General features: G+C 38.4%; 1 protein-coding gene across 3 annotated transcripts in view; it reads left to right on the top strand.

The window, feature by feature from the left end:
- SLC25A26 (solute carrier family 25 member 26) overlaps window positions 1-18,867 on the top strand; it is a 144,944-nt gene that overhangs the window by 100,537 nt on the left and 25,540 nt on the right. For 2 of the 3 annotated variants that reach the window (XM_058167184.1, XM_058167186.1), the window contains 2 exons: window positions 3,879-3,923; window positions 17,910-17,979. In XM_058167184.1, the coding sequence (XP_058023167.1) occupies window positions 3,879-3,923; window positions 17,910-17,979 (115 nt within the window). The remainder of the gene's footprint in view (window positions 1-3,878; window positions 3,924-17,909; window positions 17,980-18,867) is intronic. The other variant, XM_058167185.1, reaches the window with a different exon arrangement.

Consider the following 18,867-nt stretch of genomic DNA (forward strand, 5'->3'; position numbering starts at 1 on the left):
ATGCACAGAACTGCCAGAAGGCAAGAACAGTTAAGACAAAAGGGGCAACTCGGGAGTAAGAAAATGATTGGTCCCTCTCATAAGACATAAGGTGGAGCAAAGGGACATGAGCCTTTGCAGGAAGCAACTTTGTTTGTTCTGGTCAGTTTAAATTCTGAAGCTCCATTTTGACTCTGTTCTCCAGGTCACCTTGCAAAGCTAATTGCCAATTGCATCTTTGGCAGTGTGTCAAGGGAGATAAAGGTGGTTGCTTATCAGCCTTATCCTGAAGGACTGTGGCAGACTTCTGTCGGACTCTTTACAAACTATTTGTGACTCATTACGGGCTGTGCATGAACATAATTCACAGCCATTGAAATAAAAAGAGGGTTTTTGGGACTAAATGTGTACTTTTTACTGTCTCAGAAAGCCTTGGTCAGAACAATGGCTTTAATATCTTCAGGATAGGGATCCCACAGTCTGAACTAGATTTTAATGAAGATTTCAGGAGACAGACATTCAGATGTGGGTGGATTCTTTGAATTGTACCCGGCGGATTTCTGTATAACGTGCCCCACAACATTATTAGACTTGCAAAAATTGTATAACAGAAATGGCCATTTCCTCAACTTTTTGAACAGGGAAGTGTTAAATTGCAATGCACGTGGATTGTATTATGCTGAATTTCCATTTTTGGAAGTTGAAACCGAGAAGGAGACAGATGGTGATGTGGACAGATAACAAATGGTGAAGGGTGTTTTTTTTTTGAGTGAATATATTAAATTAATTTTAAATGGTTACATCTGGTTCTCTGCTATTTTGTTTGAATGCACTGTATGTCATCTTCATAATTTTAAAAAAGGATAAACAGTTTATCTCAGAGTTCTCAAACACATTTTAGTATCACATTAAATTACATGTCATTATGAATAGCTTACTGCATTCTTAACTTGAGTCTTCCTTATTATATGTCTGAATAGTTTTCTTAGGCTAACTAATTGTGACATAAACTCAAATGAAGCTGAGACTGACAGTCATCCTATAATAATATTTTACATTTGATAAATTGTAGCTATTAAGCAATATAGGTTTTGTAAAAACAGTTTGTCGACATGTTCAAAAATCATGAAAAAGTAATGAATACACTATCATAACAGGGGCTACATTGCATTGTAAATTTAAGTGTGCTTGTTGGATTCAGATGGGTGTAAGTAGATTACCTGTTTGCAGCCACCTACATAGAACATAATAAATAGACAATCATCTCTCAAGGTTAATGTTTTGGTTGAACATGCAGCTTCTTGTGAAAAAAGATTCGTAAACAAAATCTGAAAGGGTCTGATGTATTCCACCAAAATTTCAGAGATGAAAAGTTCGGCTACATGGTAAAACTGGCATCCCAGTTTAGCATTACAGACTTAAAAAGGGATTCTCATGATCCCTTTTTCCTATCAAAAAATCTTGCAGTTACAGTATCTATTAGTAGTTTGTTAGATCTCTGCATATGCTAATAGATTAGCTGTGGTACTTTCTTCACTGTTACTGTAGCTTTCCTGTTATTTTGTTGCTTTCATTCAGTGGATACCAGAAACTTGAACGTTAAGGAAGTCAGGAAGAATAGAATAGAATAGAATAGAATAGAATAGAATAGAATAGAATAGAATAGAATAGAATAGAATAGAATAGGATTTTTTATTGACCAAGTGTGATTGGACACACAAGGAATTTATAGTATAAGGAAGTAGTGTTGGATAGGAAAGGATATATTTTTTAAATTCAGAAAGCACGAGTGTTTCTCATAAAGGGATTTCAGTAAATCAATATGTGATTGAAAGAGGTTCAGTTAGTCATCAACTTACGACCACAACTGGGACCAGAATTTCTGTTTTTAAGCAAGGCATAGCTAAGTGAGGCAGACATGATTTAATGATCTTTTTGGCGATGGTTGATAAGTGAATCACTGCAGTTGTTAAATGAATTGAGTGGTTGTTAAGTGAATCTAGCTTCCACAATTGTGAGCCCGGGATGCTGCAACCATCATAAATACATGCTTGTTGCCAAGTGCCTAAATTTTGATTATCTGACTGTGGGAATGTCAGGATGTGATAGTCATAAGTGCGAGAACCAGTAGTAAGTTACTTTTTTTGCAGTGCCTGTGTAACTTTAAACAGTTGCTAAACGAATTCTTGTTAATTTAATTAACTAGTTTAATGAAAAGAAGGACTAGGGGAGACATGATAGCTGTGTTCCAATATCTCAGGGGTTACCACAAAGAAGAGGGAGTCGGGCTGTTCTCCAAAGTACCTGAGGGTAGAACAAGAAGCAATGGGTGGAAACTGATCAAGGAAAGAAGCAACGTAGAACTAAGGAGAAATTTCCTGACAGAACAATTAATCAGTGGAACAACTTGCCTGCAGAAGTTGTGAATGCTCCAACACTGGAAATTTTTAAGAAAATGTTGGATAGCCATTTGTCTGAAATGGTGTAGGGTTTCCTGCCTGGGCAGGGGGTTGGACTAGAAGACCTCCAAGGTCCCTTCCAACTCTGTTATTATTATTATTAATTATGGACTACCTGTAACTTCTCAGGATTCAGACCACAATCATTAAATGGAGAATTTTTAGGATCAGAAATGAACATTCACCACAGAACTTGGACCTGTAGTAGCTTTTAGTTTCTGGAAACCAGCTGTTGTGCATCTCTTGGGGCCCCAGCTAATGAGTGGGCTGCCAAGGATCATCATATGCCTTTAACTCTAGCAAAAGGGAATAAATCACTGTGCATTGTCTATAATTTCCAGCAAACATGTACTATAACGATTATATCAGTACTCATTGGGGAAATTTTGGGACTTGTCTAATGGTTAAATGGTCTAGCGGTTAAGGTACCAAACTAAAAAGCAAGAGACAGTGAGTTCAAATCCCGCTTTAGCTACAAAATCTATCTGAATGACCTTGGGCAAGTCTCTCTCTCTCTCTCGTCCCAATTCACCTCACAGGGTTGTTATGTGCATAATAGCAGGAAGGTGTGTTGGATATGTTCGCCATCTTATATGTGAAAATAATAAAGGTGGGATATAAATAAATGAATGCGGTATACAAAAATAAATTAAAATTACTCCTATTAAGGAGTATTAAGGAGAGAGCAAAAGCTCCCTTTAGTTGGAAAGAAAAGCTCCATTGCCAGTCTTTTCTCCTTAGTAAAGTGATCGGCATATTATGTGTGTGGAGGGAAAATCTGTTTGTGTGCCTTAAGATATCCTAACAAGAATGGTCTCCAAAGTTCTGGCTTGCTGTTTGAAATGTCTCATTGGCCAAAAATGGTTACAGCCAGTCTCTTGGTCTAAATATTTATACATTTATGTTGAAAACAAATGGAATAGCAGAGTTTAGGCTTTTTTCAGCATAGGGCTGTTTGCAAAGGATAGATGGCAACCCCTTGGAGATATAGTTACTTGCACTGACAGTTTGAGTTCCCCGAGGATTTATGAGTTAGAGATCTCTGTGTCAGTATTGAACTGAGCTTCCCTGTGAAAATAGCTGAGTCTTCAGTTAAATGTCTCTGCTAAGCTGCTGAGCTGAGCCGGCAGCTAGCTAGCTCTTTGGCAAATAATTTTCTGTGTGTACCTTCTAGGCTATTCTCTGTATTATTTTTCCAGGCTTTAAGTCATTAAAGTTCACCATACTTGGTAGTGCCAGTTCTGACTCTCAGAGCCCACCCTGGCTATAATACTTGACAGTAAGTCAAAGGTTCAGCCTTGTGTATAATATAATACTCTGAGATTTATAATTTTAAGAAGCCACAGTTTGTTGAGTGAATATTTTTTTCCTAATTTAGTTAGCTAACTGTATCCAACTTAATCATGCATCTCATTTTCCTTTTTCTTTCTTGAACTCCAGATTCCTTTCTCTCTAGTACAGTTTCCTGTATGGGAATCTTTAAAGGTAAGTCCCGTTATATAAAATTCTGTCTGTTTGATATGTTTTTTTTAAAAATATATATAAACTATTACAGATTAAAAGAGAAGGGATCCCTGGTTAAAAATTGCATTGCAAAGTCTTGCAGAAATAAAAAAATACAGAAAAACCAGTGAAAAAGACCAAGAAAAAAGAAAAGAAAAACGTCAGATATTTTTACAATAGTTGCAGGTATTTTGATGAATGTGAAATCACTGCAACACATTTTTTTATGCATTCAGAAATTTGTGCTAGGGAGATGGACAAAAATGATTTGAACAGTACAATTGTCAGGTTTGTTTGGATGGGTATAGTCTTCTCTTATATCACACATTTCTTTCCATAATTTTCTTTCATTATTCTAAAGCATTATGGTATAACCCTAGAATAATAGTTTCACCATACTGAGATACTTCTGAAGCGCAGAACTAATTCCATTTGTCGCACATTCAAAAAGAAGCCTGTATGAATTTGAAAGCCTTCTCCCATCTAAATAAGTGGAGTCTATTTCTACTTTTTTTTTGCAATGGTAATAGTGAGTATAGAATTTGAAGAGTTAACATTCACATATCTGAAAGGCTGAACTGATAGATAATGTCAATATAAATTGTGTGAAATACACCTAAATATTGGTATTTTTCATCATCACCACTATCATTTTAGCCATTGTCCATCCACTGCAGGATGAAGGCCTGTTCTGCATGTTTCCAACCTATACAGTCCTGAACTTTCTTTGGCAATTGGACCTGCAATACTTGCTGATGTCGTCCATCTTGTTTTGGGTCTCTTTCGTGAACATTTTTTATCAAGTGAGAACCATTCTATGGCTGCCTTGGTCCACCTACCATCAGTTCTTCTTACTATGTGACCAGCCCTTTTCCATTCCAATTCTTCTACTCTCTTGATGATATTGTATACTTTTTTTTAATTCTCTAATCGATATGCAGGTCCTTTGTCTTGTCTTGAAATGCTGAGCAAATACCTTTCCATCTTTACACCACTTGTTGCTTCTGTATTGTTGTCTTTACCATGCCTTAAATATGAGGATGTACTCTGGCTAATGATCCATGATAAGTGTCCGGAAGTTGCAAAATTTAATGCAAAATGGAGGCATTAAACTGTTCACAGAGCAGAAGTTCAATATGCATTGCTCTAGGACAGGGGTGTCAAATTCGCGGTCCGTGTGCCAGATGTGTCATGTGCTGGCCCCGCCCCTGCCCATTTAGCAAAGGGGGAAAAAGTCCCAATACATCACATGACGATGTCATGATGACGCGAGTTTGACACCCCTGCTCTAGGACCTCACATAACTGCCTGCACCACTTATTCTCTACTACTAACGGTAGCTGAAACTTCCAAATACTTGGCAAAGGCAGCGCCGTGCATAGTGCATTGCAATAGTTCTATTTGGAGGTGTAGGAACAGATACAGCTGGTGCACCAGGTGAGGCTGTGCAAAGGCTCTTTGCACAACTGCTACCTGCTCATTAACCAGGAATTGTGAGTCTAGGAAAACCCTCAGTGTACACTGGGTGTCTGATGTAGTGCAACCCCACCTAGCGCCAAAGATGGCAGTCTTGGAGTTAGTAGGCCCCAATCCAAAGCCACTCAAGAGCTCCCAGAGTTCAGCTAAAATCTTTTGTTCCCTAGGTCTTTCCAGCCTCTAGACACTGGGATAATACATTCATGGCATCTTTTAAATAGCCAGGGGTGGAGATGAATAATTGGGTAACTTCATCATGTGATGATAGTTCACCCCATGGTGGCAGATGAGCTCACCTAACAGCCTCATGTAGATGTTGAAAAGGAGAGGAAAAAGCACTGAACCCTGTGGGACTCCACATAGTAGGGACTTAGAGTAAGAACTTTCTTCTTCAAGCAACACTGACTGGTTTTAATTGTTAAATGGTTTTAGGATTTATTTTATTGCTAATTTTAGTTTGAATTTGAAACCGTTTATGTATTTTTTATATGTAATGTGTTCTCTTGGAATTAAGAGTGAGAGTGATAGACTGTAAGAGAGGGAGAGAGACAGAGACATATTGCCTTGAAAAGTCAATAGAGCAGAAAACAGAGCAGATATGTAAACAGTGTCAATATTTTTTTAAATTTCCTTCTTTCCCCATATTAAATATATATAGTACCAATCATAGTAAGGGTTTATTGTGGCTCCAAATGTGGACTGTTTTCTCACAGCACCTATGGCTTTAAAGTATTACAACAATTGTTTTCTTTTTAATTATTAGTTGTAATTTTCTTAATGATTTTTTTTTTCATTTTTCAGGTTTTGGTTTTTAGGGTCTGAGATGTATTAAAAAATTTGGCTGTAAATTATAGTTTTCCTATAATATTATAGGAATATATATAAATATATTATAATATGTAGTATACATTAGCATATAATATTTCCTGCAGTCATACGCACATCTTTTGCTCAAGATGAGTCCATAAACTGACCTATTTCTGAAAATCAAGCCTCAGATAATATCCTGAATTCTTCATTCTTCATTTAAATTATACTAGTGGATTTTGGATGTTGAAGCCACCTGCCTACCTGAAGTGTGATTTTGACCACAACATATTTCTATTGGTCATTATAACCTGTCAGATGCTAGCAAATTTCAGCCACTTCGGTGGTATACTTAGCTTAATGATATATTTCCCATTTAAAAGCTACCTGAATAGATGAAAATCTGTGGTAAATCTACAGCTTCAAATAACTGTAAATCAGAGAACAATGTTACTAATTATATTTACTTTTATTTGGCTATCATATTTCATAGATGCTATAAGAATATGCTAAGATTTTTGCATAGCTTTCATTGACAAAACAATGCTTTTGCATTCCATAGGTGAGGAAGAAGTCTCAGAGTGCAGGTTCCAGGAATTTTAAAGAATTACAAAGACATTTTATTAGGTTATAAAGTTTATAAAATACAACATACAAAAGCAAATAAGAGGACAGTGAAGGGGAAGGGAAAAGGGGAAAGTAAAGTGAGGAAGGGTAGGGAAAGAAAAAGAAACATTGACTTCCAACTCTATCTGTTATAGTAGAATAAGGCATTAACAACAAATCATAACTTTTTGTTTTACCATAATAGTATGAACCAATCATTTCTACAAAAGTCTTATCAGTCAGTCTGTGAAACCCAAATCAAAGTTTCATTCTTTTCTACAGGAATTTTAAAGAATTAAAATGGGTTCCTCAAATATCTGCAAGGATAGTGGATCAGTCAAAATGCCTTGAACCCCTCAAATATTTTTTTTAATGTCTACATTTTGCCCCATCTATTCTTCTGGACTCTAAAAACTACAAATACGATATGGGTGGGTCGCATCTTTGCTAGTTACCTTTTAGCTGTATGTGAGAAGCTGTCTCCTGAACAGTAAAACAAACTTTTTTTTTTTGGCAAGCATTTCATCTTAACCTGACTAGATCTTTTAATTTGAAAAACAAAAAACAAAAAAACAAATGGCTTGTGGGATCTATGGTCTTGGCCAATACAACATAGAAGTAGTCTGTGAACATTTCCAGGGAAGATAATTCATCAATTCTTTGAATGCCCCTAGTCTATTTACCCTGCAGTCTTTCACTCAATTATCCAGAATTTTGTGAGTTACAGTGAATAGAGCAGGGTTGCCAGTTTTTTCAAATGTCAAGCACACTGTCCTCTAAAGGAGAGAATAAGGGAAAACGAAAGCCAATGTTGTTGCAAGTTGGCCAAATTGGGCTCCAGGACTGTTGTTCCCTACATTGACCTAAATATTCAGTAACAGCTTGAACACTGTTCTTTCTTGCCTTGAGGACTGACAAAACCAGCTTGAATACATAACATATCCCAATCTACCAGCTTAATTTTTCTCTGCAAAACATCTTCGGAAGCACCTATGGCATAGCTCGTTCCTTTAAAGTATTACACAAATTGTTTTATTTTTAATTGTTAGTTACGATTAATTAGAACCATGGTGGTGCAGTGGTCAGAATGCAGTATTGCAGGGCTAACTCACTGCTTCACTCCAGGAGTTTGATTCCGAGTGGCTCAAGGTTGACTCAGCCTTCCATCCTTCCGAGGTGGGTAAAATGAGAACCCAGGTTGTTGGGGGCAATATGCTGACTCTGTAAACTGCTTAGAGAGGGCTATAAAGCACTGTGAAGCGGTATATAAGTGCTATTGCTATTGCTATTAGTTTTTTTCACTTTTCAGATTTTATTTTTGGCAGCTCATGGTGAGAGTACTCTCATGCACATCGTTAAAAAATCAATTGTTTTTGGCATCTGAAAGTTTTTTTTAAAAAAAGAATCCCTAAATGCAAACTGCCTGTCTATTTTCCTTTATTTCTTTTTCTTCTGTCTCTTTCTCATTCTCTTTTCACAGCCCTCTCTTTCCTTTCCAGCTCACCCCCCCCACTTCCCATTTCCCCTTCATACTGTTCTCAGTGGCATTAAAACTGAGGCTAGATGAAACCCAGACAAAAGCTTTAAATCCATTTCCTTGCAAGCTGTGCAATAAGTGTTCTACCATTCATTTCTCCATCTCGGTGTAACGACTGTGCTTCTTTGGGGGATTAAACACTGATCATTCTGTAACACTAACGTGTCTACCATTTGGTTGGGTGCTCTTTCCCCGAAACCCGATTTCTAGGGCACCGTTTCAAAGGAGGTGATGTCACTTCCAGACAGTAGGAGTGTACTTGCCATTCACCTAATGGTTGCCTTTTCTTCTTTCCCTGTCTCTCTCCCCGCCACCCCCCCTCCGCTCGGCCATGGTAAGAACACTGTATCCCCAGCTGTTCAGCAAACAAGCCCTTACTTTATTCATGTCACAAGAATGGTTATTCACAGTGACTTTAAAATACTGTCAAAGACATTCTTGTGCACCATCTGTACGTGGCAAGAGCAAGGAGAATGGGCCTTACTGGCAACGTTGAAACACCCTTTGAAACCACTTAAGAATTTGGAAAGACACAGCTTGTTTGAAAACAAGCTGCCAAAGAACAGAAACACTGGGTGTTTCTCCAGGGCTTCCAAAACCTGCTTTTAGAATGAAATGCAATCCTTTTTCTAGAAAACAAAGTCTCTCTGCTTCATTCTAAATATGTACCAAAAAATAATAATAATCAAAAATATATTTATTCTTCAAGGGCTTTGCATTTAAACAACCAGTTTGTATAGCACCAAACACACACACACACACACACACACACACACACACACACACACACAAAAGCTAACTGTGAATACCACAATTCCTTCAAATGCTACATGGATTTTTGTAATAATACATAAATATGTCAGTGTTGGTGCAAGAAATAAATATGTTATTTTAATGATTAAATTAAATTTTAATCTGGGGATTTTCTAATTTGTGGTACCATAGTTGCTACTGCAAGCTTGTATAGGCCAAGCCTAATAGAGTTTTGACATCTTTTATTTACTTTTGTGTTTATTTGTTAAATGTATATGCTGCCCATCTCGCTATCCAAAGTGACTCTGCTCCTGTTTTACCCTTGCAAGCCAGATTGGGTTTTAAAATGTTTTGCAACCTTTCTTGGGGTGTGATTCCTAGTTTGAGAAGTCCCTAATTTGAGAATTTGGTGCTTCTTTGCCAATATCTCATTGTATGGTGGACTATTCTTTTGTTGGGCTGCAAAATTGTCAACAAAGAAAGATTTCCTACAGACATTAGAAAGATATTAGAATATCTTTTGGACATGTAGGTTTATAGCAAAAGTTGGAAGAAGCTGGAAGGAATCTTTGAAGGAAGTCAGTCCCAGAATTATAATAATAGAATTTAATCTCTGTTATGAGCTCTTCTAATGTTACTTAGTGTTGGGAGCTTAGTAAAGCCTGACATATATCATCATGAAGGAGAAGGGTATCTTTGAGCATATTTTTAAAAAATCTATCTTAAGGATGGTATATCTAAATTTCTTCACACATTAAAAGAATATAAGAAAGGATACAAAAGTATAGATCATCATAAGCAGGTTGGTTATAAAACTTTTCTGGCAACTAAGGAAGAACTTGGTTGGCCTAGGAGGCGATCTTGAATTAGGCAGGAAGGACTACGCAGTTCTTCCTAGTGTAAAGGTGACCAGACTGCTTCACTAGATTGTGTCAGATTGTTGACACCAAGGAAGAAAAGAAGAATAGCAGCAAGTCTGAAACTCTTTAATCTTTTGTTGTTGTTGTTAGGGCTGAAGGTATGTTTCTGTTTTGTTTCATTTTATTTGTTTGTTTTACTGTTTTGTATTTTATTTTCTACGATAAAACAATAAATTTACAAATAAAGTCTAACGTTATTTATATAAAATGTTTGGATCTAATTTTACTAGAATGTTTCAGTTTATGTTCTCATAAACTACCTGCTTGGTAGAAGCAGGTACAAAGATTTTTATGGGTATTTCAATACCTTAAACATTTTGAAGTACAGGTGGTCCTTGATTTGTGACCACAGTTGAGCCCAAAATTTCTGTTGCTAAGCAAGCAAGTTAAATGAATTTTTTGCTTCCTTTGTAACCGTTCTTCTCACCATTCTTAAGTTAGTAGCACGGTTAAGTAAATTTTAGCTTTCTCAATAACTTTTCTTGTCAGAAGGTTGTAAAAGGTGATCACATGACCCTGGGACACTGCAACAGTCATAAATACATGCCAGTTGCCAAGTGTCTGAATTTTGATTACATGAGCATGGAGAGGCTGCAACGGTCGTAAGTGTAAAAATCAGTCATAAGTTACTTTTTTCATGGTTGTTGTAACTTTAAACAGTCACTAAACAAATGGTTTAGTGTGTCCGAGGGATGTGGTGGCTCAGTGGTTAAGATGCTGAGTTTGTCGATCAGAAAGGTCGGCAGTTTGGTGGTTCAAATCCGTAGCGCCGTGTAACGGAGTGAGTTCCCATCACTTGTCCCAGCTTCTGCCAACTTATCAGTTTGAAAGCACGTAAAAAATGCAAGTGGAAAAATAGGGACCACCTTTGGTGGGAAGGTAACAGCGTTCTGTGCGCCTTCGGTGTTTATTCATGCCAGCCACATGACCATGGAGATGTCTTCGGACAGCACTGGCTCTTCGGCTTTGAAACGGAGATGAGCACCGCCCCCTAGAGTCAGGAATGACTAGCACATATGTGCGAGAGGAACCTTTACGTTTACCTTTAAATAAACGGTTGTAAGTGGAGGATTACCAGTACTTGCAGAAGATTTAACATTATTAATGAAGTAGCATGGATCTTTTTTTAAGAAAAATGATAAGAATAGTTTTCTTTGTCCAGAATTAGTGAAATGTTTTCTGCATTGAATGCAACAGTGCACCTTTTCCTCCCCTTCAAGAGAACCATGATCTATCAAACAGTGATGTGCAAGTATGGTACTAGTAGAAATTATAGCAGGTGGATGAAGATAAGACACCTGATAAAAAGTATCAGAGGTTTAAATAATATAATCCAGCATAAGAATAGCCTTTAGCTTTTGAGAAAGATGTTCTCTGTATCTTACGGAATACAGAAATATATTTGCTTTCCAGCATAGGTACTACTTCGGAATTTCTTAAGCTATTTAATAATAAACTAATGGAACATAGCACATGAGTGACCCAGGAAAACAGGGACAGCCCAGGTTGCATGCGTTTCCATGTGTTTCATCCCAAAGATTTATTTCAAATTTGTTATTCATGAAGGAAGAGCACAAGATTGGGGTAGGTCCTTTGAAGTGGAAAACAAAGTCTTCTATTCAGGCTTGGATCTAATAAAATACACATGACACAGGCTTGGCATCACGGTCTGCTGTAAAAGTGCACTGCTTGTCATATTTTGCTTTCTGATATTGGGAACACTGGTGGGAACAGGTATTGCCCTGGAACAAAAACATGATTAATTATATCCTGCTGTCTTCAATAGTACATGCTCCAGGCAATCAGATAAAGGAATATTAGAAAGATGTAGGGTGAGTTAGCCAGGGAATTTTTAAGTCCAGCGATAATTAGACCTAAAAGAAACTGATAAATAGCTTTTGTTGTTTTCCAGTGTTTCTCTTAGAATAGCAAAATACATACAATCTTATTTGAACACTTTGTTGTTGTTGTTAGTTGCGAAGTCGTGTCCGACCCATTGCAACCGCATGGGCAACGTTCCTCCAGACCTTCCTGTCCTCTACTATCCCACGGAGTTGATTTAAGCTCATGCGTGCTGCTTCAGTGACTCCATCCATCCACCTCATAACATAACATAACATAACATAACATAACATAACATAACATAACATAACATAACATAACATAACATAACATAACATAACATAACATAACATAACATAACATCAGAGTTGGAAGGGACCTTGGAGGCCTTCTAGTCCAACCCCCTGCCCAGGCAGGAAACCCTACACCATCTCAGTCAGATGGTTATCCAACATTTTCTTAAAAATTTCCAGTGTTGGAGCATTCACAACTTCTGAAGGCAAGTCGTTCCACTTATTAATTGTTCTAACTGTCAGGAAATTTCTCCTTAGTTCTAAGTTGCTTCTTTCTTTGATCAGTTTCCACCCATTGCTTCTTGTTCTACCCTCAGGTGCTTTGGAGAACAGCCCGACTCCCTCTTCTTTGTGGCAGCCCCTGAGATATTGGAACACAGCTATCATGTCTCCCCTAGTCCTTCTTTTTGTTAAACTAGACATACCCAGTTCCTGCAACCGTTCTTCATATGTTTTATCCTCCAGTCCCCTAATCATCTTTGTTGCTCTTCTCTGCACCCTTTCTAGAGTCTCAACATCTTTTTTACATCGTGCCGACCTCATTCTCTGCCGTCTCCTTCTTCTTTTGCCCTCAGTCATTCCCAGCATTAGGCTCTTCTCCAGTGAGTCCTTCCTTCTCATTAGGTGGCCAAAGTATTTGAGTTTCATCTTCAGGATCTGGCCTTCTAAAGAGCAGTCAGGGTTGATGCCCTCTAGGACGTTGATGCCCAACAGTTTGATTACCTTGCAGTCCAAGGGACTCGCAGGAGTCTTCTCCAGCACCAGAGTTCAAAGGCCTCAATTCTTTGGCGCTCAGCCTTCCTTATGGTCCAACTTTCACAGCCATACATTGCAACTGGGAAAACCTTGAATACTTTAGTTTATGGTTAATCAAGTGTCTGTTTTAGGGGCATTGGGGTTCATGTTTGTCTTTTGACTTTGTCAAAATACAGGTAGCCCTTGACTTATGACCGCAGTTCAGCCCAACATTTTTATTGCCAAACAAGGTAGTTGTTAAATGAGTTTTTGCCCCATTTTACAAACTTTCTTGCGATAGTTGTTCAGTGAATCACTGCAGTTGTTAAGTTGGCAACACGGTTGTTAAGTGAATCTGGCTTCCCTGTTGACTTTGCATGTCAGAAGGTCGCAAAAGGTGATCATGTGACCCCAGGACACTGCAACCATCATAAATGCATGCAGTTGCTGAGTGTCCGAATTTTGATCACGTGACCATGGGAATGCTGCAGTGGTCATAAGTGTGAAAAAAGTTTATAAGTCATTTTTTTTTCAGTGTGGTTGTAACTTTGAATGGTCACTAAATGAATAGTTTGTAAGTTGAGGATTATCTGTACTACATTTATTCATGTAAATTTAAAAGGCTGGGGCTATCTTGTGTTATCCAATCACACAGTGTTGGATTATTATTTGGTCCCAGTGAGCCATGAGACATCCCCAAACCAATATAACTATTGCTGTTGTTGGGGTTCCACTAGTTCTTTTTTTTATTTATTTCATTTGTCACAACAGTATATAAACTTCGACATAAAACAACAACACATCATGTAAGAAAAATATATATATAAGCAAAAGAATGCAATAACTATGTTAATTTGATATAAGGAAAAGGAACAATAGGACAGGAACGGTAGGCACATTTGTGCTCTTATGCACGCCCCTTATGCTCTTATGCACGCCCCTAATCTCTATCAGAAAGACACTTTAACACAATAGTATGTGATATTGATTAGAATGGTATATTATCAATTAGTAGTATCTTATATTCTGGGTCAAGGACACAAGTTTTGAGCATCAGTGTTTGAAATCCCACAACAAGGCAGCAAGTGGTTTGTCATGCGTCATAGTATATTATTGCAATGTATCACACTAGTTTGTGGATTTTCCGCCTCTAAAACCAGATCTGAGAACAAAATGAGGAGAGGAGTAATTTTGCACTTCAAAAAGACTGCCAATTTGTACTAGCCATGTGTGTATACACAAATCCTTTTTTTAAACTTCCCTCTCGTTATCTTTTCTGTTTTCTTGCCTATCCTTAACCGATGCAGAATCTTATATCTGGGGACTTCTTAGGAATGTATCCCAAGATAAGATGTTCAGGAACAATTAGTTGAAAAATCTTCACTGCACTATCAATGGTAAATGTATGCCCTTTTTGTGTGGGGAAATCACTTGGGTGCCCTGGACGCTTTAAACGTCTCCCTGAAATGTGGTCCCAAGTAGTAGACCCACACAACTACGTAGGTTGCTTGTGTGGGTTTTGTTTGTTCTGTTTTGGTTCCATAAAGGAAATCTTAGAAATTGATGGCTACAATTGAGAGGCCCTATTTAGTCTTCATAAACAGTTGAAAAATATTCCTATACAGAAACTTGCTTTTCACTGTTTAATTTCTTAATTCCACAGAGGAAATACTTCAATATGTAGTTATTTATTTTATTTCTTTGATATGTGTATCTCCTGCTTTTGCTCCAAGAGCTCAAGGTGCCTTCCATGGAGAGGTCTTTTGTATTTATCCCAGCAAGAGCTGACCTATGAGGTAGGGAGGGAGAGAGAGAGAGAAAGAGGGAATGAGCGTCCCGAAGAAATCCAGTAAACTTCTGTAGTTGAGGGTGGACTTGAACCTGGTTCTCTTTGATACCAGTCCATGACAATAACCACTACAGTGGTTCTCATATCTGTCTATCCATGAATATAGGCATATCAAGGAGGTACAGATACTCTTTTGAGATTTTCATTTTTTTAAAAAAAAATATTTACAAAGGAATTTTAAACTCAGCCTTTCAACTATGGCTGGCTTGTGATAGCTGTGAACAATTCTGAAGGACATCAGATTTGAGCCATCTTCCCCTGCCAGGCATTTATATCAATTTTTTTTCAGAGAGGCAGAAAATATTATCTGATCTGATGCCTCATAAGCATTCACCTTATGAGGTTATTTGGAAGAAGTAATTACAACACACATAATAAAGAATATTTCACAACAAAACAGCATCTTGAGACAGAATATCTAAAAACAATACCATAGTTAGAGTAATCCTTGGTTTTCCTAGTGGCGGAAAACTATCTATCTATCATATAACTCTCTATCTTGGTCTGTCTCTCTGTCCGTCCATCCATCATCTACATTCTAATTTAGAGATCTTTCATCTCACTTACAGAGCAACTCAAACCATAATGCAATTTAAGCAATAGACTCCAAGGGATTTTTAAATCAGATTCAAAAGGCCCCATACAGTCTTATTATGGGATTCCACATATATCTTCCCAAGCTCCCAATGTTATATGTAGCATAAATGAATAAAATGCCATGCAAAATTTTACATATGACATTCTGCCTAATTACACGCAGGAGAGACCAGTATGAGAAGGAAGATGGAAAGGAGAAAGAAAAGGGAAGGAGGGGAAGGGAGTTGAGAGAAGAATAGCAAGCATATTAAATGTAGTGGGAGAGTAGATTTCTGCCATTGATTGGCTCACATCTCAGGTGGAAGCCCTCAGTCCCACCCTGATAAATTTATGGAAGGGAAGAGAATGGAAAAAGAGAGGCGTATGTGTGGAAGAGAAGGAAGTATGTGTGTGAGGGAGGGAGAGAGGAGTGGACAGTGAGAAAACTCATTCTTTGAACCCATTTTTGGATTAAAGTTCTGGCAGACAGTCCTTCAGCATAATGCACTCCTCAAGAAAATATATACTCATCCTTGTTCCCTAGGTTAAAAATCCCACCAAACTTCATAGACTTTGCAATTGTGATAAAAAAAATTATCCTCCCCTTTAGCAGATAGGTTTTTTCCTCCTCCTTTTCCCTTTCACATTTTCAGCTGGCTCTCCATGTAAAACAAGGAAATGGAAAGAAACATGTTAGCTCATTTATGTCAAGTGCCAGTGGAGAATTATTCCCTGTAGTATGCTCTCAAGTGCTGCATTCTGTGGTCTATTTTTAAATGATTCAGAGAGTAGGGCTTTCCCTGCCTTGTGGAAACACCATAATTAAATTGGCCTCTTTGTAAGGGGATTATCTTATTTCCTGTTGGCCAGTTTGCATTCTCCTTTTGGCCATGGTCATTTAAATCAGGGGTCTCCAACGTTGGTCCCATTAAGACTTGTGGACTTCAACTCCTGGCTGAGGGACTCTGGGAATTGAAGTCCACAAGTCTTAAAGGGACCAAGGTTGGAGACCCCTGATCTAAATTGCTTTGACTTCTTATATGGAAGGTTGTTGTCCAGTTTTCTTGGTTCTTGTCTCTCCGTTCAACTTTTTTAGAACTTAACAGGTACCTAGGTTAGAGATAATACCATCTGTAATACCTCTTTGTAATTTGGTGCCCTCAGATGTTTTCTGATGAAACTTCCACCATTCCTTATCGCTGACCATGCTGTTGAAAGCAGCTAAGGTACTCCAAAACATCTGGAAGGCATCACAAAGAAGGCTGGGCTTAGCTTGAACTTTTGAATCTCAGTCTTTCTCCAGAAATAGTTGTGGCTTTTGTGGTTGTGAGATGAGCCTTGCTTGGATATGCTCTATCTATTGATACAAGACTCGGCTGTTGAAATTTCATTCTTCAGATTTTTTTTTTAAATGCCCTGGAATTGGGGCTGCTGTTTAAGGAATTGATACAGCTGCTTGTCAATCAGTTTTCTGGGAAGACTGGAGGAGAATGTGCTCATAATTAGCTATTATTTTTGAAACTGTAAATTGGCTTTCAGTTTAGATGTTTCTGCCCAAAATGTGGGTCAGGTGGGAATACAGATGCACAGCTCAGCTGTTAGATATATAAAACTCTATACCATCTAAACAATTTAGCCATTTATTTATTTATTGTTTTGATTTCTATACCGCCCTTCTCCCGAAGGACTCAGGGCGGTTTACAGCCAAATAAAACAGGAATATAAAACAGGAATATAAAAATTAAGATCATTATTAAAAGACTTATTCAATTTGGCTAACAGCTAAAATTAAATAAAAACTAAAACTTAAATTAAACTCAGTTTAAAAGCCCCTAAAACTATTAGGCCATATAGTTAGAACAATGTTTCTCAACCTTGGCAACTTTAAGACATGTGGAGTTCAACTTCCCAAATTCTCTAGACTGGGGAATTCTGGAAGTTGAAGTCCACATGTCTTAAAGTTGCCAAGGTAGAGAAACACAGAGTTAGCGGGTTGTCTAGGGCAAGTTACTATTTTCTGGCCATTTTTCTGCCTCATTAAGATTACTGTTAATAGTGATGATTGCTTAGCTTTGGGACTGCTCAACTTACTATAGCGTAATACTATTAATATAAGCCAAAAGTGTTGGGTATAATGTGGAACAGTTGTTTGGAAAAGATATTGTTTGGCATGAATATTCAGCTTGGAAGTCAGTGCTGGTATTTTTTCCAGTATTTTTTGTTCATGTTTTATCTTCCCAAGAGGAAGAAAGATCCGGGCAGTATCTGCAAAACTGCATTTTATCCAGGCTGAAACAAGTATGTATTTAACTCTCTGCAAACAAGCTTCAGTGCTGTTTATCATTCGTCAGATCAACCACTTTCACATGTGGCCTTTTGGCAGGGTGGGTGGTGAATGGTGGGTAGAAGAGACCACTCATTCTATAAATGAAGATGCCACAAAAATAGCCATTTAAAACTCTAGCACCCACTCACCCTAATAGGAAAGTAGCAAGCTGCAAGCAAGGCAGAGACTAACATTTTGTCCACCCACCTCCTCTCCCTCTCTCTCTCTCTCTCTCTCTTTAAACACAGGAACTTTGGTCATGGAAGCAAGGACACGTGGTGGATTCTTGGCAGTCGGCAGTCTGTGGAGCATTTGCAGGTGCAAAGGATTATATGTTATCCTGGGAAACAGAAGAAGAAAAGCAGGGAGGAGGGACAGAGTACAACTCTATGAAGGCCAGCGAGGCAGCCACATTCTTTTATAATTCCGGTTTGTTTAGAGTGAAGAAGATGGAATGTGGAGAAGGGTGGAGGTGGGGGAACCGGGGAGGAGAAGGTGAGTCTAAGGAGCCCAGGCCAGGGTGTCGGTTTGAAAGACAGCCAATTTGTTTTTGGCAAATTTCTGTTATTGAACAAACAGGGCCTGTCAGTCAGCTTCTGGGATTATCCAAAGGTTGAGCTGTAAAACTCTGTGAGGAGAACGTGCATTGGGGTGCGGGGTTTTGTGCAGCTGCCTGCCCTGAGCTCCTCTCCAGGCTCAAGGGCTCTCTGCAAGGCCCATGATTCACTCTTCATGTGACAGCTCTGACAGGACTCTAGATTAAGGAGAGTCAGGAGAACAGAACGTCTACATGCAGCAGCCTCCAGGCGGAAACTTTCCACGGAGGAGAACCGGAGGCTGAAACATCTGGGCAGTCTCCGGACACTCTGCCTGGAATGAAGAGTGGCAGGACGTGCTCTGGGATGATTGATTGCAAAAGAGCCTGAAAGTTAATTGAATTCTTAAAGAGCCACCTTGCCCTATTATAACAGCCTGCTTTAAAATAATTTCCTTTCAGATGTCAGAAGTGCCACCCATCCCACACATCTGACAAGGGGCGGCGAGGGGAAGTGTAATGGTCTGATAGAAATCTCAGATTAGGGGCAGCTCAGGGTTGAGTGGCAAAAACCCTGCAAAATGCTCAGCCTCAGGTTCCGAAGGTGGAGGGAAAGGAGGTGCAAATAGGAGTAACAATTATACTCTCCGGTTGCTGCCGAGTAAAACTCA

This window comes from Ahaetulla prasina, chromosome 2, assembly GCF_028640845.1.
Source record: "Ahaetulla prasina isolate Xishuangbanna chromosome 2, ASM2864084v1, whole genome shotgun sequence".
In the NCBI taxonomy this organism is placed as follows: Eukaryota; Metazoa; Chordata; class Lepidosauria; order Squamata; family Colubridae; genus Ahaetulla; species Ahaetulla prasina.